The 21,290-nt window shown below is 32.7% G+C and overlaps 3 protein-coding genes across 4 annotated transcripts; 1 reads left to right on the forward strand and 2 right to left on the reverse strand.

The window, feature by feature from the left end:
• LOC11433902 (uncharacterized) lies at positions 1–7,255 on the forward strand. The gene is made up of 11 exons (XM_003604005.3): positions 1–291; positions 397–800; positions 884–1,013; positions 1,370–1,486; positions 1,586–1,671; positions 2,968–3,034; positions 3,215–3,293; positions 3,480–3,571; positions 3,765–3,908; positions 6,124–6,852; positions 6,941–7,255. Exons 1-11 carry the CDS (start codon positions 196–198, stop codon positions 7,058–7,060), a joined length of 2,064 nt encoding a protein of 687 aa, XP_003604053.2. The 5' UTR covers positions 1–195; the 3' UTR covers positions 7,061–7,255.
• A 6,494-nt stretch (positions 7,256–13,749) lies between these two features.
• On the reverse strand, positions 13,750–16,211 carry LOC11433903 (uncharacterized). Of its 2 annotated transcripts, none has more exons than XM_024779551.2 (4): positions 16,039–16,211; positions 15,687–15,936; positions 14,813–14,979; positions 13,750–14,711 (listed from the first exon to the last, which is right to left on the reverse strand). In XM_024779551.2, exons 2-4 carry the CDS (start codon positions 15,931–15,933, stop codon positions 13,965–13,967), a joined length of 1,161 nt encoding a protein of 386 aa, XP_024635319.1. In that variant the 5' UTR covers positions 15,934–15,936; positions 16,039–16,211; the 3' UTR covers positions 13,750–13,964. The 2 variants fall into 2 exon arrangements, with proteins under 2 accessions (XP_024635319.1, XP_003604055.2); XM_003604007.4 differs by having other exon boundaries at positions 13,750–14,708; positions 16,039–16,206.
• Positions 16,212–17,513: 1,302 nt separating this feature from the next.
• Positions 17,514–19,627, reverse strand: LOC11411613 (60S ribosomal protein L5-2). Its single transcript, XM_003604008.4, has 8 exons — positions 19,473–19,627; positions 19,235–19,396; positions 19,035–19,161; positions 18,869–18,948; positions 18,675–18,791; positions 18,455–18,589; positions 18,172–18,341; positions 17,514–17,999 (listed from the first exon to the last, which is right to left on the reverse strand). Exons 1-8 carry the CDS (start codon positions 19,473–19,475, stop codon positions 17,891–17,893), a joined length of 903 nt encoding a protein of 300 aa, XP_003604056.2. The 5' UTR covers positions 19,476–19,627; the 3' UTR covers positions 17,514–17,890.
• Between the last annotated feature and the right edge of the window lie 1,663 nt (positions 19,628–21,290).

Consider the following 21,290-nt stretch of genomic DNA (forward strand, 5'->3'; position numbering starts at 1 on the left):
TAGTTGAGGTGGCAGGACGGCGTGAATGACAAGAAGGCATATTCCTCTGACGCCGTCTTGTTTTCTTTTCTGAATGAAGAAATGAGTAATAATAATAATAACCAATCCAAATCCTGTAAAATAAAATAAAAGTTAAAGAAAGAAGGTAGGGAGGGAGTAGTACTTTGTTTGTTCCAATCTATCTATGAAAGAAGAATGGCAGATCCACGAGCGTTGCTGTTGCTGCTGAATTCAGAGACTCAGTTCCCCCGAGTAGCCTCCGTTGATGTCTTCCGTGGCCTCTCTGTTTTTGTATGCAACTAACTTTCCTCTCTGGTCAACGCTAATTCTCTTTGCTTGCTTTCTACTACAACAAAATTCAATTATCATTTCATTTCATTCATTGCTTTTATGCAGCTTATGATATTTGTCGATTACGGTGGCTCCATCTTCCCCATCATTTCTCATGCTCCATGGAATGGTCTTCACCTTGCTGATTTCGTCATGCCTTTTTTTCTCTTTCTTGTTGGTATTTCTCTTGCACTTGTTTATAAGAACAAGAGATCAAGACCAACACAATCTTCTACTTGGAAACCATTACTTAGATCATTCCAACTCTTTATTCTTGGCATCCTTCTTCAAGGTGGTTATTTTCATGGGATTCATTCCTTCACATACGGTGTTGACGTTCAAACTATACGCTTCTTTGGCGTTTTACAGAGGATTTCTATTGGCTACATTGTTGCTGCTTTATGCCAGATTTGCCTTCCAACTCTCCCATCCAAACATACTAGTTTCTTCAAGACTTATTACTCCCATTGGTTAGTAATCAATTCTTCCATTTCTCAATATCTCCATACTTTTCCTTCCTATTTTGCACATTTTATTTTTTATTTTTATGCAGGTTTGTAGCAGCAATATTGTTAGCAATTCACTCCGGATTGTTGTATGGTCTACATGTTCCAGATTGGCAGTTCGATGCATCACTCTCTACCTCTTCTTTGCCTCCAATTCAAGCCGGCAATGTTTACACAGTGAGAATAGGCTTCACTCCCCACTTACCTTATTTATTTTGTGCTGCAACTTATGTTTTCAATTTCATGTGCTACATCCTATAGTGAAATCGCTAGCCAAAGAAGTATGTTTCAAGGGTTATCGTGGAAATCTACATGTAATTTAATACCCCACATATTTCTACTATTTTTGCCTTCAGTGTTTTGAATTTCTACCAAGTTTCATTTTGTAGATGGTTATCCAATGTACACTATTATTTACCAAAATGTTTGACCTTGTGATTTTTGTTTTTGATTCATTTCTTTTAAACCATGCTGCTGATGAAATTTAAAATATTTAATTCATAATTGTTGCAATGTTCTCAACTAAATATCAGGTGAATTGTTCGGTGAGAGGTGATCTTGGACCTGCCTGCAATTCTGCTGGAATGATCGACCGCTATATTCTTGGTCTTGACCATTTATACAAAAAGCCTGTTTTCAGAAATCTTAAGGTACCTTATAAATGATCCCATTTCTTTGTTCAATGGTTTACAACATGCTTTGACATGTTAATACTTAATACCTTGATTACAAAATTTTATAACTTCCAGGAGTGCAATATGTCTAGCACTGGCCAAGTTTCAGATAGTTCACCGTCATGGTGTCACGCGCCTTTTGATCCAGAAGGCATTTTAAGGTAACCGGTCTACTTCATGCAATGTTTCCCTCCAATCTTGTTAAGTGTTGAGAAACACAAGCTGGGTTCAATTTGAAGGTATCTGGACAGTGTTATAAATGACAAGGATTGAGGGAGAGTCCAAAGAGGAGATCTTTAGCAATAGGCTTAAGTGTCGAATAAGAATAGAGGGCTTGACATTACACATTTTGACTCAAAATCTTAAGTTAATGAGTATTCACACTTATATTTTCATCACTCAATTCACTATTAACTAATGTGGAAACTTATCACTTCACATTCGTATTTCTAACACAGTGATCTCATAGAAAATAATAGCATGCTGGTACTTTGAGTTCTCCTTGGAGCAAAGTATTCCATTACCGGCTATTGAGACAATGCAACAAGGTCATGGTGATATTCTAAATCAAACCTGATTGATTTTTCTGTTAAACTCCTTGTTGGATTTAGGCTTAATAATAACTTCACTGAACTCTGAGGTGCCCTGTGTTGGGAAAGGTTCAACCATGTCCATCATACTTAACTAACCAACTTCATTTAGTTTTGCAAGTTTCTTTCTAACATATACTGTAGGGGTGGGCAAATAAACCAAAAACTGAACTTAACTTAACCAAAAAAAAAAAATTGAACCATTACTAACAGTTCTGAAACTGAACTGAAACAGTTCAGTTCAGTTCAAAATAGTTCAGTTCGATTCGAAACAGTCCAGTTCAGTTCGATAACTAAAATTCAATTTCATTTGTGTTTTTCATATTTTTTTCAAAGGTATCAATAATAACAGTTCGGAACAGTTCAGTTCTGGTTGAAACAGTTCAGTTCAGTTCGAAATGCAAACAGTTCAGTTCAGTTATTTTAAATTTAACAAATAGTTCAGTTCAGTTCAGTTTTCATCCCTAATTGAACCATGCCCACCCCTACATATACATCTAATAGTTTTCTACTTTTGAAAAGACTGGGTTGTGATTTTAGAACAGCCTTAACTGACTGACTTCATATTTGTTTGTTATCTACTATGCATAATGGTGCGGTGTGCGATCATTCTGTGCATTCATTTCTTCTATGATATTTTAGTTTCCATTTTATTAGTATTATCTATTGTAAAAGGTTTGTTTTCTACTGAATAAGTTGCAGATTTTTGGTAGAATCTACTATTTCCCCCTTTACACTTGTTTTATTCTCTCTATAGTTGAGCAATGAATATTAATTAAACCGAAAATTATATGATGGTTGTATGCTTTATCTGTTGATTGGTAGTACTGCAGAACACAGTTTATAATCATTTTCATTTGTTTTCAGCTCTATAACAGCTGCAGTTTCATGCATAATTGGACTTCAATATGGGCACATTCTTGCCAACTTAGAGGTGAGATCATGTATGAGTTAATTGAACCTTGTATGCCTGTAGCTTGGTTGTTGTATTAATTTAGTTTTTAACTTAATGGTCTAGCAGTACACTTCCCTCTGTAACATAGTTTGGCACTGCGTCCTTTGATTGTGTGGTACAGCCGACCCAGCTGACCTTTACTTTTCTACAATACTGTAGGACCACAAAGGGCGCCTAAATCAATGGCTTGGTTTTTCAGTTTCATTTTTGGCTCTAGGGTGGTTCCTTGCGTTAATAGGTTTGTGTTTTTCCTGTAAAATGTCCACGGGTGTATTCATCAGTCCGTGGAGAACCTACTATACGTTACCAACTGATAATGATTCAAGTATTTTCTCTTCATTATCATGGTTGTTAGTTTTTAGCAAATCAACTTCTTTCTATATTATGCAGAGAAAAAATTGAATTTTTTGCCTTTTGTATCCAGGAATTCCTCTAAATAAATCTCTGTACACGGTCAGTTATATGCTGCTTAGCTCTGCAGCTTCCGGTCTCACATTTATGGCTTTGTATATTCTGGTGAGTTCTAAATTCTGTGACAAATAGAAAACTATCTGGCAGAGATATTAGTTTTGGCTTCTGTGTAACGTTCTATACCTTATACTTTGCATCTTTTGATTTAAGCATCAGTCTTTAAGGTCTGTAATTGCAATTTTCTGCGTAACGAAACCTATTTAACCATGTTATATATAATTTTTGTTCCACTCTGCAGGTAGATGTTTACGGGTACAGACGTTTGACAAGTGTGTTGGAGTGGATGGGAAAACACTCTTTGAGTATATTTGTTCTTGTATCTTCAAACTTGGCCGTGATTGCAATTCAAGGATTTTATTTGACCAAACCCGAATACAACATTGTAAGATTTGCTCTTGCTTATGTTTTCATGGTCCTCCCAACAAACAATTGACTATATTGTTTGGTTGTACTTTTCTTACTCGCAGATACACTGGATAGTCGCAAGATTTCAACACAGATAACTTGGTCTAGTCCCGTTGGAATGCTGTAATTGGATTTGCACATATCATTTTTAAAGCAAAGTGTATATATTTAAATTTAAAGCAAAGTAACGAAAAGAGTGCACAAGCAAACAAAACCATCATATTCGTGGTTCTCCTCATATCTTATCTACCCCTAAGACTTGCTGAATTGTATTATTGGTGACTAATGCGAATTGCAAGTGTTTAACAACATACTTTCAATCCGTATTAGAATAGGATATATTGGTACTTACGAGGACCTAAAGTCTTTCCATTTTTTGACAAAAAGAAACTTATTGCATTTCATTTATGATAATAGTAGAGGTACAAGATGGAATCCTAATATGAATATGGAAACTAGCATGACGCAAAGCCACTCTAGCAAAGCTATGAGCGACTTCGTTGGCTTGTCTCCGAATGAACCTAACATCAGAGGTTACTAAATCAGAAGCTAACAGACGTCTACAATCATTAATAAATGCGCTAAAATTAGATACGCCACTTTTACTACCATAAAGACTGTCTACCACAGTTTTGGAGTCAAACTCAAAGTTCACAATACCTAGTTGCAGATCACAGACCCAGTACATTGCTGATAATAAACTCAAAGCCTCACCCAAAACCACATCAAGGAGCGGAGTCATCCATTCAGTCTTGGCTAAAACAAAGCGACCTTCTTCATCTCGAATGCAAACACCAATACCGACCCGATTCCGAGCTTGAGAGAAGGACGTATCAACATTACAAGTAAACCTGCCGGGACTTGGTTTGATCCACTTCAAATCATTCGGGGTGTCAGGATTCTGAGGGATAAGATGTCGAATATTCTGAGCATTCCTCCAGCTAGTAAGAAGAGAACCCGCACGAACACAAATAGCTTGAGCTATTTCAGTAATGTTGTTCCATATCTAAAGTCTTTCAATATAACGTATACTTTTGAATAATCTAAATCTTTACGTTTAGGGATCAAAAGAGCATTTAAGCCAAAAATACTTAAATACTCAAACAATTTTTTTTTTAGTTAAGAGATCAAAAGAGCATTTAAGCCAAAATACTATTATATGCTCCTCTTTCTGTGTTTAAAAGAAGATAACATTAATTCATGATATTGTACGTTTCAAAAAAAAAAAAATCATGATATTGGGAGATATATTTGTGTAGAATTTTTTTTTATTCAATGAAGATGATGAAGATGATGGACATCTTCATCATATTTTTGGATTTTTTTTCATTTTTAATAAAAATATATTTTAAAAAATAAAATGATGTATTTTTAAAAAAAAAATGAGAAAAATGATGTATATGTGCTTGATAAAAGACCTAAACGGAAAAAAAATAAAGATAAAAGACCAAAGTGTTACAAATAAATAAGATAAAGAATCTCTAATGTAATCGTGTATATATTAAATAAAAATTAAAAGTATTAAAAGTTATCTAATTATTATAATTGATTTTTTTTTTTAGGAAAAATTGACTCATTTATGACATTTAAAGTTGTCAATGTATATTACTTTTTAATTGGTTGATATCATGAGAGGGTAAATACCCTCTAAATAAGAGAGGGTAATCTAGAAAAAAACCTATTTTTATAAATAATTTCTTCATTTTAAGAGGACTCTTTTTTTGACCGTGATAAAATTGCGTGGGATAAAGGAGACATTCAACTAGATGGAAATTTGTAGTAAGGAATTCATTCATTTGCGAGGGCAGAGTTTTTCCAAAGAGTTGTCGTACGTGAGTGGCTTATTATGCTCACTGTGTGTGTCTGAGCCAATATCCCTTTACTCAACGGAAACTTTGTTTCATCACAGCTCAACGAGAAAATTTGAAAAGAAAGAAAAAAAATGACCGTTGTTGTTGGAGTTAATGAAAATGAAAATGAAAATGAAATGAAATTGTTACCAGGCCAGGCTGACATGGTGGACCTACCTACCTCTGAGTCTGAGGTGGTGGTTAGATGATTAGGTCTCTCTTCTTTCTCTCTTTCCAACTGTAGATTTCCAAAGCTGCCCTTAGCTTATCCACACTTACACTCAACTCAACGTCACTTCCATAAAAAGACCTTCACTCTTGCAAACATAACACATTACCCAGATAGAAAAAATGTCTAAAGAAGAAGGGCATCCACCACATCCTCACGGTAAGGACTACGTAGACCCACCACCAGCACCCCTCCTTGACTTTGCTGAGATTAAGCTCTGGTCTTTCTACAGAGCTCTCATCGCTGAGTTCATAGCCACCCTCCTCTTCCTCTACGTCACTGTCGCCACCGTCATTGGTCACAAAAAACAAACTGCTCCATGTGACGGTGTTGGCCTTTTAGGCATAGCATGGTCCTTTGGTGGCATGATCTTTGTCCTTGTCTACTGCACTGCCGGTATCTCCGGTGGCCACATTAACCCTGCGGTCACATTCGGCCTTTTCTTGGCTCGTAAAGTGTCTCTCATAAGAGCGGTGTTATACATGGTAGCACAGTGTTTAGGTGCTATCTGTGGCGTTGGGTTGGTGAAGGCATTCATGAAACACCCTTACAACCACCTAGGCGGCGGTGCTAACTTTGTAGCTTCCGGTTACAGCAAAGGCTCTGCCCTAGGTGCTGAAATGATCGGAACTTTTGTGTTGGTTTACACTGTTTTCTCTGCTACTGACCCCAAGAGAAGCGCACGTGACTCACATGTCCCTGTTTTAGCTCCTTTGCCCATTGGTTTTGCTGTTTTTATGGTTCACCTTGCAACTATACCAATCACCGGTACCGGAATCAACCCTGCAAGGAGCTTCGGTGCTGCTGTCATCTTCAACAATGCCAAAGTTTGGGATGACCATGTATGTTGTTAATTATGATATGATATTTCTTAATTCATTTCAATTTATATATAACTATTTTGACATGCAATTTGTTATATGCATGCAGTGGATCTTCTGGGTTGGACCGTTCGTGGGAGCTTTGGCAGCGGCTGCATACCATCAATACATTCTTAGAGCGGCGGCTATCAAGGCGTTGGGCTCCTTTAGAAGCAACCCCACCAACTAAACTAAATTAATTAACACTAGGATTAATAATCATGCATAAAACTTCTTAATTTGTTTGCATTTCAACATTTATACGCATGCTTTATGTGTATTAGTATCAGATTGATTGTTCATCATCACATTTCTTTCTGTATTTTACTACTATTTATTTATTCAGTTTGTTTGTATGAGAATTGAGATGCCTCGTGACCTTTCATTTCATATTTATTTATATTTCAATTTAATTTACTTTTATTATCTACTTCATTCATATTGCACGTTTGTTTGTATCTATATTTTAAAATGATCTCTAATTTTGGAAAAGTTAAAACTAAGCGGTAATTGTTGGGACAATAATGAAAATAAATCGAATATCTTTCCCGCAATTGAATTGGGGAGTTTGTTGTTGATGACCTTGAATTTCAATAGCGTTTGTCACTTCATCTAAAAAAACATATATAAAGACAACTTCGTTTAATACAAAATTTATTATTTGTTAATGATGTTAACATGACTAAGTTTGATAATATTGAGAACTAGGTTACTCCTTTTTGCAAGCTAGTAAATTGCTTTTCTGTTCGATTTATTTCTCTCACCCAAACTTTATAAGTAAATATATTGTTAGCTTTACGTAATTGCATTTGAATACGTGAGTTTGTTGTTGCAACTGTGAATTTTAATAGTGCTATCAATAAATTTATTTTTTTATTAACAAGACTTTTTTTAATATTAAAAGAGTGTGGGTTCCGCTTAAAAACGAGGGTCATAAGTAAGACCCGATCTTAGCATCTCCAATGGGGGTCTTTGCTTAACAAGGACCACTCCATGTTAAGGACCCTTCATTGGAGGAAGAAAAAATGAGTCCCCGTTAAGGAACAAATAACTATATAAGGACTCTCTCTCTCTCCTGGGTAACTAACGGGTCTCACGTTTAAAAAAGTAATAAAATGTGTACTACTTGATCTCACTTGCATCAATGAGTAATAAAATGTGTACTACTTGGTCCCACTTGTAAAAATGAGTAATAGGTAAATTATTTTTGTTTAATGATGTAAAGATAGTGAGACATATTTAAGTAATTTTCATTGGAGTATTTATTAGTGTATTGTCATTGGAGTCATTGAGTCCTTAACAAGTACTTTTATTAAAAAATTATAGATAAGTGATGTATCATGTGTGGTTCATTTAAGGAGTTCTTGTTAGGGAATTACCATTGTTGATGTTCTTAGATACTACTATTAAAAAATTATAAATGACTGATATGTACACGTGAGACCCATTTAAGAACCTAAAAATGAATGTCTCCAATGTGGATGCTATTATTCTTTTTTGAGAGAATCACCCAAACTTTTGAAGTACATAAATTTGAAACTATGGTAAGTTATACGAAATTAATTATAATGATGCCGTAATTTTGTTGAAACTCTAAAATATAATTTTTACTAAAATCATACAATGGTGTAATTTTTCGTTAAATGCTCTGAATTTAAACATGCACGTTCTATTTAAGAAATTAGTCCTCTAATTTGAATGAGAAATTTATTTATCTTCATAACACAATCCTTTTAATGAGTAATAGATTTAAAAAATATATTAGAGAATGAAGATAAAAATTTTAATCATGTTTTTATAACAAAAACAACATTTTTCGAACGTCAATGGAGACCGTCTAAATTAAACTGAAGTTATTTGTTGATGGATTTTATAATTTGATTAACATAGCTTAACATTATTGCAATCATTTCCCCCACTACTACTTTTTTTTTTTACCGTTATTCAAGGGTGGCAGGCCACATTGACCTTGGCCAGCAGAAAGGAAAGCGTGGCCCATTCCATTAGAGGTCATTTTTGGATAGCACTTGTGTGACATAGAGTTAGGTGACATTGGTGATATTGGTCAATCACAATATTAGAATACTTATGTTTCTCTCTCTTTCACAAGCATTGTGACATTATGATTGACCAATATCACTTAACTCTATGTCACCCAAGTGCTATCCGTCATTTTTGGGTGGCCTGAGACTCTGTAGCAAAAGTGTGGTGTGGTGGTTGCTGAGAAAGAGAAGAGGGGTCACTCTTTTCGCAAAGGCAGGAGTCGTCCTCTTTCATTCAACCACACACAGTTACTTAAAAAGTTGCAAAAAGTAAAGCAGAATGGTGAAAGTGTAGAGGCCAGGGTCCAAGAAATATCTACTATAGGTGGATGGACACGTGTTTTTCTCTTTCTCTTTTACCAGGGGATCCCATGTCTCAAAAAAACCTCACCCCCGCCTTGTTACTTGTTGGTATGTGTTCGGTTTGGCGCGAGAAGAATTCTTTTTGGTGGTGGCGGAAAACTTGCATATACTAAAATATATTACGTATTGACTCTAGAAAAATGTTAACAAGTGTTTTTGAGATATTTTTTAAGTAAAATTTTGTGAAGTTTTAGCATTTATTATATTGAAAATTGAACTCTTTATTTTTTTTTATTTTTTTTTAAATTCTCCATTAGGAATGCTTAAAGAGTGTCGGCGGCACTCGTAAACAAGACCCTTGATTTTATTATAGTTAAAAATGAGTTTGGTATGAATTAATTTATGTTTGGATACGACTCAATCAAGACCCTTGATTCACTCTCACAATCATAATCTCAATCTATCATACGTCACTCACCCACTTCTATGAATTCTCTCATCTTTCCTTCCACATCTCCCACCCCCCAGTCTCTCTCTTCTCCATCACCATAGTCATCGATCTTCATCATATCTTCTTAATCGATCTCACTTCATAGATTTACAATGTGATTCGCTCTTGGTCTTGCCATTATCTCCGCTCTCTTCGTCACCATCATCTTCACATTTTTTTTATTAATTTATGTTTGATTTTGTTTTGGGTTACGTTTCGTTTTGGTTTATCCTAAATTAAAAATGTTCATCACCCTTATAATTTTCTATCCATTCTATTTTGAAATCATATATGTAAGTTGGTTTGATAATTTGGTTATCAATTAATTTAGTTTGTAATGTGATTTGTACTTGCTTATGTTGTTTTTGATAATTTGGATTATAAGTTAATGGAAAATGCGGAATGGTGCGAAATATTTTCGCATATATCACACGAGGGCACAATTAAATGTTTTTGTTTTTACAAATCCACATTTTTTTAGGGGTTTACAAATCCACATTTATCCTGTAAAAAATTATTGTTAATATTATTATAATTATTAAGATTACTTTTTTTTAGTTCCTAAAAAATTACAAGTTTTTTTTTAAGAATAAGAAATGAAATATATTAACAATGACAGTGGAATCTCTTTAGCACAACAAAATTACAAGTTTTTAATTTAGTCTCTATGAAATTTTAATGATGACTTTAGTCCTCCATATTTTGACAACTTTAGTCCTCCATAACATTGCAATTTTAAGAATAGTCTTTATTTTAATAACTTTTTATAAAAATGGATATTTTTAGTCCTCAATATAGTCCCCGTAAAGTATAAATAGGGACTAAAAATGAATAATTTTTTTTAAGGATTAAACTCAAAATCTCGTGATATTTTAACTCTTATTATTATTATTATAATTTTGAAATTAAAATTAAAATAAAATCATTTAAACCTTAAAGCCATCATGATTACTCTTGACGGTGCAATGATATAAGCCATCATGATTGAGACACAAGCCGGCCCTTGCTCCATCAATAGACACAAGCCATCGTGTGATATGTGCGAAAATATTTCGCACCATTTAGCAATACTGTAAGTTAATTTAGAACAATGATATTTTGAATATTTGTTGATATGCTATGTTATTCAGTTTGATAATTGTCATGTTATAATAAATGTCATGTTATAATAAATGTCATTGATATACCCTCTTTTGTACTAAAAAAAATGTCATTGATATATAAAAGAGCAATTAAATCATTCGATTAAAAAAATGTTAAAGTGAACATATTGATGGATAATGCATTACAACATTGCACTTTAGGTTGAAAAAACTTATTTTTTTATTAAAAAAATGATCCACTGCAGAGACGGGTGATACCAAAACTCGTCGGAGACAAAAATTAGATTCAATTTTTCATCTTTGTCAAATATGAGTAGAATAAATTTCACACAAGAATAAGACCAAAAAAAAAAAACACACACACACAAGAACAAAATTTAGTTCCTAGTAAAATAGAACAAATCATATATTAGTCACGGCGAATCACCAATTTTTTAAAGTCAATTGTTATTATATTTTAATATTTTCTTTTTTATTAGGATTCGAATAATTGACTTTTAACTTATTTAATTTCTTAAGTAAATCAAATGAACTACACATCCTTCGTAAAGAACCAAAGAAGTATTAGGCTTTTTGGAACAGCATTTAAAGGTCATTTCTCGCAGCCCGAGACAACTTTGAAGTGAAAATATAGAAGCTACAAAAGACAGCTTCACACAAAACATGGTTTTCTTACCTTTCTACCGCTTCAGCGAACACACCATATAACTGTAAAAATACCATTCTTCCTTAATGCTATCACGCCAAATAACGTGAACAGCTGTTTGAATCACATAGCATGGTGAACTTTTTTAAGCGTACACCATTCTATTAGGTCTCCATGTGTTCTCATTAAATTGCATCAAGTCTGTTTCATACATTTCTTTGATCCTTTACTTAATTTATGGTCATCAATCAATTTGGTTCTTGATTTTTTAAAATAGCAAAATCTTATCTCAATTTGCTTAGTGTTTCCGTCAACTCCAAACATTCCACCGATTGGCATGCAATGTTAAAGGTTGATGTGCCAATTTGTATCATTTGCCACGTATACTTGGACCAACTTGCTTGAACTTATTTGTTTCCTAAAATAGAAAATCATCAAGCTAAAAAAAATATTAAACCCAGACACACAACAATCTTCATCCTTTCTCCATCGTATTGACCTTAAGGCTCTGTTTGGTAACATAGATAAGCTAACTTATAGCTCGTTAGATTAGCTTATAAGCTCGTTGGATGAAAACGTGACATATTTGATAACAAGCTTTTCTTATGAGCTTATAGCGTTTTTTGAAAAGCTAATTCAAGTAGCTTTTTAGCTTATAGCTAGTAGCTTTTTATATTTTCTTTCATTTTTTACCTTTATATCATTTTTTAATTTAGAAAACTACCCACTCAAAAAAACATAACTACCCACGTGTTTAATTTTTTTTACAGTTGCGTTTTCACTTTTTTTTTTCCCTTTCTATTTGATGTTTTTTTAATGTTCCTTATGTTTTTGAGGTTTGTATTTTTTTATACGGTCTCATTCAAATTTTTTTTGTAATAATATGAAGAAAAAAATTTAAATATAATCTCAATTAAATTCATATATCACATTTATCATTTTGAAGACAAAAAATACTTTGAAATAAATTAAAATTGTTATAATAAATATATTAGTTAAAAATGTTTATAGATAAAATTCATAACATATTAAATATATTTTCTTAAAAAAACATATTAAATTTATGTGTACTTTTCTGTCATTTTATATTTATCAATCATTTTAAACGCTAATTTTACCAAACACTTTAATTTCAATCAACTAACTTTTCAGCCATAAGCTTCCGGCTATCAACTAACTTATAGCTTAATTTTACCAAACACACCCTAAATGAGTTTAACTAACGGGCCAATATATTCAAAGTTACAACTTACATTTGCTGAGAAAAAGCCTGCAGCAAATGTTTTTACTATTTTTTTTTATGAAACGTTTTACTGACTATTGTTCTTTATAGACTAAGGCTCTGTTTGGTAAAAATAGCGGATAGCTGATAAGCTAGCTGATAGCTTTTAACTGATAAGTTAGCTGGTAGCTTTTAGCTGATAAGCTAACTGAAGTGTTTGGTAAAAATAGCGGTTCAACTAGCTGATAAATGTAAAATGACATAAAGGGTATTCTTAATTCATAATAAAAATTATATCATTAATTTAAGTATTTGTAATTTTGTAAACTAATTTTTCTTTAAAATAATACTTTAAATTTATTAATTTAATATATCCTATGTATTATAAATTAAATTAAATTTTATTCACTAAAATTTTATCTTATATTTATTATCATTTAAGTGTTTCTACTTTATAAAGAAAATAACATTTACCTCAAAAAAAAAAAAAAAAGTAGCACTAATAGAGTAATACTAATAACAGAGAATAAAGAAAATAACACTTACCTCAAAAAAATAAAAATAAAAAGTAACACTAATAGAATAATAGTATTTTGTGCCCTTTATATATGTCAAAGTGCATGTGATATGCTCCTTTTTCTTTTGATAAAAACGAAACTTTCGTTTCGTTCAATAGAACATTATTTTATTATCGTGCTTGCATTGAGCTACTCATCCTTTTTCTACTTTTTCCATGCTTCTGTCAATGGAGCAGGTTCTTGAATCAGTGTTTTAGAGAGGGATGAGAGGAAGAAGAGCTAGAATCATATTTTGGAACACAATTTCCTTCCCTTTTTTTATTTTTTTTTATTTTATTTTAATCATTTGTTGTTTTTTTTCATTTATTTAATTCTTTAATTTATATGTAGCTTTTTTATTTTATTTTTAATTAAAACAATGCATACGTGACGGCTTTGAAGTGCCACATCAGTGTTGACAGAGTCAAAATTGGTTTAAGGGGCTAAAACTGCCAAAGATCCAATACATAGGGGGCTGTTTTGTATTTTAATTAGTTAGGGGTCCAAAATCGCAACTTCTTAAAATATAGGGGGCCAAAAGTATAATTAAACCTAAAAGAAATCACATAAGCATATGTTGCTTGCATCCAATTTTATTGTGTGATGTATTCTACTTTCTAGAAACACTATACTATGACAATCACACTTGTGCAACAATGTGATAAGCAGTTTCCTTAACCCTCAAACAAAAACAGGAAGAAAAAAAAAAAAAAGAAATGCAAGTTTGGTTATTATAATAGTTGATCTATCTTTGACTTGATTGGTAGCGTGGTTTGATCATCTACTAATCCTGAAGACATGAGCTGCTCAAGCTCGCTCAAACGATCTCTGATTTCGGGAATTCGGATATTAATATCAGCAACCTCTTGTTCTTTCTGAGCCAATGTTTCCAACTCTGATTCTAGCTGTTCTCTCAATGATTCCATTTCACGATCATAGTTAGCCTTTTCCATTTCCATATCCTGATGGTGACTAATCAATTCAATATTTTCAACAATTTCATCGAGTGTGTTATGCAACCATGCAACACGAAGATGAGCAGATTCAACATCCTTAACAATATCCAACAATTCACTCACTTTGGACTTACTTATTGAATCAGAAGAAGATTGTAATTCTTGGACCACAAAACATACACACTCCATGTAATATGATCTCATTACAACTGATTCCAAATCACAGCTTGCCCCTATATCACCATACTTGTCAACTATTGTTTGTAGGATGGAACCAAAACTTTCTTTCACATTGTATTTTCCAATTGAAACACGGGATTCAGATACAACACTGACACTATCTGCCTCTCCTTCGCTACTAGTATCTATTTCTTTGTTGTGGAGAGGAAGGGGATTACCAGAGAAACTAAAATCTTTGGAACCACCTTCATGAGTTTCATTGGAATTGGTTACTGGAACGATTTCATGAGAAGCAGCGACTTTGACCTCAGTAGCACCATCCTTAACTTGATCTTTAGGCTGCTAAAAAGAAACAATAGTGTTTAAATATATGTTTTATCTTTGTCAAAATATTAACAAAAAAGTTTGTCTAAAGAGCATGAGAGAAAATAGAGGGACAATACCATAACATCTGGAATGTGTAATTGAGCAGAAATTGGGCCAGAAGTAGGAATGATCTCATCGTTTTTGGTTGCCACAAGTTTTGTTGGTGGAACACTGTGAAGAACAGGAGGTTGTGGCTTAGAACCTACCTTCTTCCTATGATCAATCTTGGAATGAGGAGTGGCACCTGCAATTTGATCCATTCACCAGCTTTAAGTAACATTTTTGATTGAATTTGCATCATAGTATGAATGTAATGACACAATCCATTCTAATGAAATGGTCAAACAAAATGGCTATGTACCTACTTTACTTATATGTAAACGAGTCTGTTTCTAAACAAAATTAACAGTAGTTTATATTTACAGCTGCTAAATCTTTTTCTGCTTCTCCTAAATTTTACAAGTGTTGGTTGGTTCCGAGACATAAGAGTATTAGATTGAATACGGACAGGACCGTTCCAATAAAATTGGAGGCTCGGTTCTAATATTAAAAATGGCCCATAATAAAAATAATTAATGATGATTTAAATAATTGCAAATTAACAATAAGCATTATTTAGATTTTAATTTGTTTTTGTTGTTGATAGATGTGTGCCTTTGGCCTAACTTGTCCATTTACTCTTTACTTTTATCAAATAATAAGTGTTTGATTTAGACCTACATAACAAAAGAAAATATTATCTAGATCCCAACAATTATACTCATATCCCTATAAATAATTGAGGACCCATAAATTGGAGGCGCTCTTGGAGGCGCTCCGTAGAGCTCCTTGCGCATACGGCCCTGAATACGGAGAGTGGAATATAAAAATTTCCATTTCTCATAAACCATCTATTTATTTTTGTAAAAATAAATTAGATATAAGAATTATAGAGAGAGAGAGAGGAGGAACCTGAATTGTTGCAATTGGCATCACACTTATGATAAGGATTGGATGATTTAGGACAAGAAGAAGAAGAAGAAGCATAAGTACGTCTTTCACCTCCATTAATCACCTTTCTATTATTACTATTACTATTACTTGCAGTAACAGCAGCAGTAGGAGCATGATGTGTTTTGGTTCCCTTTGTCTTTTGGGAGCAAGCTTGAGTGCATTGATGGTAAGGATTTGAAGCATTTGCACAACTACCGTTCATCATCGCCTGTGTTTAGTGTAAAAACATAAATTTAAGATCAAAATGGATATCCATGATTTTCAAAACAATCAAATACTACTAGTAGTAGGTAAAAGCAAATAAACTTACAAGAATTAATTAGCTAGGATTAGGATAATTATCAAGTGGAAGAAGCAAGCAATGAATGAATTGAGAAATATTGAAAGGGAAGAACCGTCCATTTATTGAATCCTCCATGGTGGCGGGTCTCATAGCTATTTCGTACGTTGACCATATAGAATTTCCATTCCATCATCACGACCATTGACAAATTTTGATTTTTGAATAAATTCATTTTCTATTAAATCATCATCATATACGTATATACTCCGTCAAAGGTCTTGTCTTCTAGACACTCACGTCGCGTGGACCATTTTTTTTTTTTTATCTCTAGTCTAAACTAGATATTCCACAAAAAATAGGCAGAGATTATTAAATGAAAATGAAAAAAAATATAAACAACCAACATGACAAACATGTACAATGACAAAAATACGTCTGAAAAAGAAGATTAAAATAGATGTCCATGACGTTGTGTGAATAGAATTATCTCGGATAGAATTTTTTTAAGAAAAACAAACAAAAAAAATGGTTACTTTAAGCAAGTGAATAAACTTTATGATCAAAATAGACATGTGTAGTAACAATTTTTCTCACGAGCTTCTAGCTTTTTTTTTTTTGCTATCTTCTATAAACTAGCATATAACTAAAAAGCTAACCGATCATTGAAAAGTTAATTGATAGTTGATATCTTATGTGTTATTCATTATCCCTATAAATTCATGTTTTAAGTTACCTTAGGTATCCACTATTTTTTTAATCAAAGACATGAAAATATTTTGGTAAGAACTACTGTATCGTTGCGAACAACAATTTCGAAGCTCCTGTTTATTTTCATTCACGTTGTAAACAAAACAAAACGTGCGTCCATTCCACTCCTACATTTGTTTTCTTTTATCTTTTCTCGTTTGACAAGCTTCGAGTACACCATTCTTTGGCCATTCCAAACATGTGCTAACTTTATAAGACTATTATTTTTTTAAAATTTGTTGACATAATTCTTTTTTCTATTTTAGTTTGTCATTTTCTCCCTCTCCCTCTATCTTCACATTATTTTTGAACTGCAAGTGAATTTCACCAAATAATCAAAGTGAATGTTAGAGACATTGTTAAAAAGAGTGTTCTTAACAAAATATTCATTAACTCTCTTAAAAAATATATATTCATTAACCATTTAATAAAAAAAATTAACCACATGTGAAATACATAAAATATTGTGTAAAAGAAAGTTCCGAGTTCAAAAAATACATGATACCATGTTATTCAAATGTAAAAAGTAAAATACAATGTACTGTATCTATTTGTGTTAAAAGAAACCGTCTCAATAACATTTTTGACAAAAACAGAAAATTAATCACATAAATGAGTGGAAAAAAAGAAACCGCAGGGTTAACACAAAGAAACAATAATAATGTAGTAGAATAAAGAATGTACGAACAGAACAACACCGTTTCATACAAGCGAAATTAATCACGTAAATGAGTGAAAGAAAGAAAAAAGCATCAGAAATCACCTTGCCTTATGGTGGAATGAGATTGCAGGCCAGCTAGGTTGGAAAAACAAATGTTGTTGGCCAATAAAAGATCCAAAATTGATCTAGGCCAACTCACAAATTCCGACAGTTTTTTTTTTTCCTGGACTAAACTATAGTATAATTTTCTGCACTAAAAGTCCCCCGAAAAGTATAATGATAACATAAGTTGATTCAACAGCAAGAAATTATATTCTGGATTTTGGAAACAAATCATGTGAATCGAAACAAGTCTATCCAGGATAATCCATATTATCCAAAAATGATAATCTAAAGTAAATGGTAAGCAACAAAAAATTTGAAGATTAAGGAAATTCAAGCTAAACAATGGACTGCATTCCCAACTCAATTTCACTCTTCGTCATCCTCATCATCATCTCCGGCTGCAGAATTGAGAGCTTGCAAGCGAGAGACCAACTTTGTCTTCCTTTCCTCGTAGGTGAGCTTCTTCAGGTTGTACCTGCTCGAAAGACAAACAAGGCATCTTTAGTGCAATTTTCACTTATCAAACAAAATTACATGCAATTTAATTATATAATCATAAACGCGGCTGAAATACTACTAATTCAAACAGGGTCATTCAACTTGCCAATCATCAATAGCAAATAGTTAGAAACATCCTAATGCAATACCTCTTGTGTTCCTTTGGTGGCTGCTTCTCAGGCTTTTTGATTGAGGGATCTGCACGAATTGCAGCATGAACCTTTTTGTATAGTTCCTCGATTCCATCCGCTTCAATTCCACGCTTGATATATTCACTGAAATGGGTTTGATATTTTTCAGGTTCGTCTTCCATCAATGTCTACAAAAAAAAATATTAGAAAGCTGATTAAAAACAAGTCTCAAACTCCACAGGATGAATGCCTTATAAATAAAAAATGAAAAGGACCCAATAAAGACATAATTTGAACACACCTTCATGTAGGCAGCAACATGTCCCCCAAAGATGTACTTCCGGTGAACCTCAGCATCAAGCTCTTTTTTCTCCTTGTCAAAACCAGCAAACCTTTTGTCGCTGTGAGGAATATCCAAACCCCCATCCAAAGCTCCCTGCAGCCAAACAAACCCAATTAATAAATATCAATGTCACAAGAATACAGGACATAGGTAGGTTATTCATATTAGCATGAAATACCTTGAGTGCACCAAAGACGCGGTTTCCGGTTGTGGTCTTAACGAGACCAACGTCGAGGAGAGCACGGAATGGCCTCCTGGAGTCAGCTGGTTCCACTGAATAATCCTCTCCGGTTGCCTGAGTAAATATAAGACATACAGAGGTGAGGAAATGAATAGTGAGGTAGATAAAAAGTGTAGAATGTTGATGTATACCACAACATTGCCTTCATACTCGTCATCCATTTCAAGAGTTTTAAGAACACGGCGAGCCAGAAGGAGACCAGTGCAATAAGCTGGTAACATTTAAATAAAAACAATTAAATTAATTACATGGATTAAAAAGAGGCATAACAATATAGAGAAAATAGAAGTAAAGTACCTGCAGCATAGTTAGTAAGGCCTACGTGGAGGCCAAATTGAGGAAGCTCATGTGCGTAAGCAGCAGCAAGAACAATATCACCAGCAATGGTAGCAGAGACAATTTGACAGACAATGTCTTTGTTTGTCTAAAAGTAATAAATAAATAAATAAATAAAATTAAGTAGCAATGCTATGCAAGAGAAGAGGATGGTTACTTACCAATCGAACAACGTAACGGTATTTGGGAGTGCCGTATTTGTTAGCGTCTTGAGTAATCAAACTCACCCTGGCTCGGTAATCAGTCTTACCCTCTCTTCTTCTCTTGAATTTAACTTGAAATCGCTTGAAGTACGCATTTGATTTCTGAGCCTTAACAAATGCCTGAATCAACAAACATTAGTTAATCATCGTCTCAAAACAAAAGAGGACGGAAATGATTGAATGAAGAGATACGCACCATTCCGAATGGGCACCTTCGACCGCGGCTGTCTGTCTGGTTCAGAGAAAGAAAGAAAACTTCGCCTTCCAGTTAGTTAAAAGAGAGTTTTTTAGGGTTTCTCTTGGGCTGCCTTTGCCTACGGGCCTCATCACTTTTTTGCTCCAATGTTTATGTATTTCTATTCTATTCAAATTACCACCCCCCCCCCACTCTATCCATTTAATAAAAATAGACTCCACCCTTTTTCCTCAAGCGGGCCAGCTTTTTTTAAAATTCACTTCATTTTGTCTTATAAATAGAACAATAAAAAACTTAATTAAACAATTATTTATCATACATTACTTACACTTTGGATGGATACTTGAGCCTCGTTTCTTTGAAAAATTGGAAGAATAACAATAATCATGTTTTTCAATTACAAATAGATATTTCTTTAAGGGATTTTTATGGATACTTAATTGTTAATTTCATATAACATTGTATACTTTTCTTACACTTATTTTTATAAATGTAATTGTGAAAATAATTCAGTTTTAAAACAAGACAAATTAGTTTTTTAATTTATTCAAAAATTAACTCTTTCACACGTCATAACCAGATATTACAGGGGGAATAGACATTCATAAATTAGCATATTCACACTATGATATTGTGTTTGAACATAGAATTCATAATTATTATCTTCTTGAATTGATGGCACTAAAGATGACAATGAATATTCATAAATATATTAAACTAAAAAATTATGGAAGTAGTATTCTTTACTAACAAAGTTGTGAACTATTTGAGCACGCCAACACAAGTTATCTTTATCCAAGATACACATTTATCTTTGTCTCCGTTATTTCCGGTTTTTTAATATATATATATATATATATATATATATATATAAGAACCGAGTTATTTTATAAAACTATAGTGATATACCTCAAAAAAAAAAAACTATAGTGATATAATAAGTAGTTCATAGTTCGGCTGTTAGGTCCAAATTAGTAGGGTATCTTTCCTTAAAAATCAGAGAATTAACACACAAAAAACTAAAAGAAAAAACGAAAAAAGTATGAACAATAGGTTTGTGAGATAAGAAAAAAAATACTATTAACATAGCATCAAATAATTCTTTCATAAAAGAAACACAACAACAAATGATAAAAATTAACAAAAAAAGCATGGAAGAGTTCAAATCTCGACTCTTTTGTGTGAGTTTCGGATAACTATAATCATTTCGCTATCTATCTAAAAAAAATCTCGAACTTTTTTTTTTTTTTTTGACGATTTATTAAATGGGTGTAGTGGATTAAGATTCTAAGGAATTTTAAAAGACTTTTTAATTATGAAAAAATATAGTGTTATTCAATCAAGACCCTTTACAACTTAAAAAAGTCTTGTGGTCTTTAATCAAGATTCTTGTCATTTTAAAAAAGTCACGAGGTATTCAATCAAAACTCTTCATCAATTAAAAAAGTCTCATGATATTCAAAATCATTCAAATTTCGAAAGATTGTTTAATAAATTGGTTTTTGATGGATTTTTGTGGGATTTTCTAATGAAATTTTAGCATAAAAAAGTGAAATTACTTAAGATTGTTTTTCTTTCAAAGTTTTACCGTCTCTCTTCTATTTCTTCTCCCTTACCCCTCTCATAAAAAATAAGAGTTTGTATTGAGAATATTATGATAGTGTTTTTTTTTCTTTTCAACGAGTCCTTAAAATTCATAAAATCTTATAAATCCATAAAATCATTTAAAATCTTATGACGTAAATCCATTAAAATCCAAATTAAAGATGCTGATTGTATTTTAAATTATGAAAGTCATTAAAATTTTACAAAATCTTT

The sequence above is a fragment of the Medicago truncatula genome, chromosome 3 (genome assembly GCF_003473485.1).
Source record: "Medicago truncatula cultivar Jemalong A17 chromosome 3, MtrunA17r5.0-ANR, whole genome shotgun sequence".
Lineage (NCBI taxonomy): Eukaryota > Viridiplantae > Streptophyta > Magnoliopsida > Fabales > Fabaceae > Medicago > Medicago truncatula.

Bases quoted from the DNA above. Each gene is read 5' to 3' on its own strand.
- LOC11433902 (XM_003604005.3), top strand. From the start codon at position 196: ATGGCAGATCCACGAGCGTTGCTGTTGCTGCTGAATTCAGAGACTCAG. The intron at 801-883 runs GTTAGTAATCAA...ATTTTTATGCAG, and splicing joins AAGACTTATTACTCCCATTG to GTTTGTAGCAGCAATATTGT. The intron at 1,672-2,967 runs GTAACCGGTCTA...ATTTGTTTTCAG, and splicing joins GATCCAGAAGGCATTTTAAG to CTCTATAACAGCTGCAGTTT.
- LOC11433903 (XM_024779551.2), bottom strand. From the start codon at position 15,933: ATGATGAACGGTAGTTGTGCAAATGCTTCAAATCCTTACCATCAATGC. The intron at 14,980-15,686 runs GTTCCTCCTCTC...ATCAAATTGCAG, and splicing joins TGCCAATTGCAACAATTCAG to GTGCCACTCCTCATTCCAAG. The intron at 14,712-14,812 runs GTATTGTCCCTC...GTTTCTTTTTAG, and splicing joins TACACATTCCAGATGTTATG to CAGCCTAAAGATCAAGTTAA.
- LOC11411613 (XM_003604008.4), bottom strand. The intron at 19,162-19,234 runs GTAAGTAACCAT...TATTACTTTTAG, and splicing joins ACCGTTACGTTGTTCGATTG to ACAAACAAAGACATTGTCTG. The intron at 18,792-18,868 runs GTATACATCAAC...ATATTTACTCAG, and splicing joins AGTATGAAGGCAATGTTGTG to GCAACCGGAGAGGATTATTC.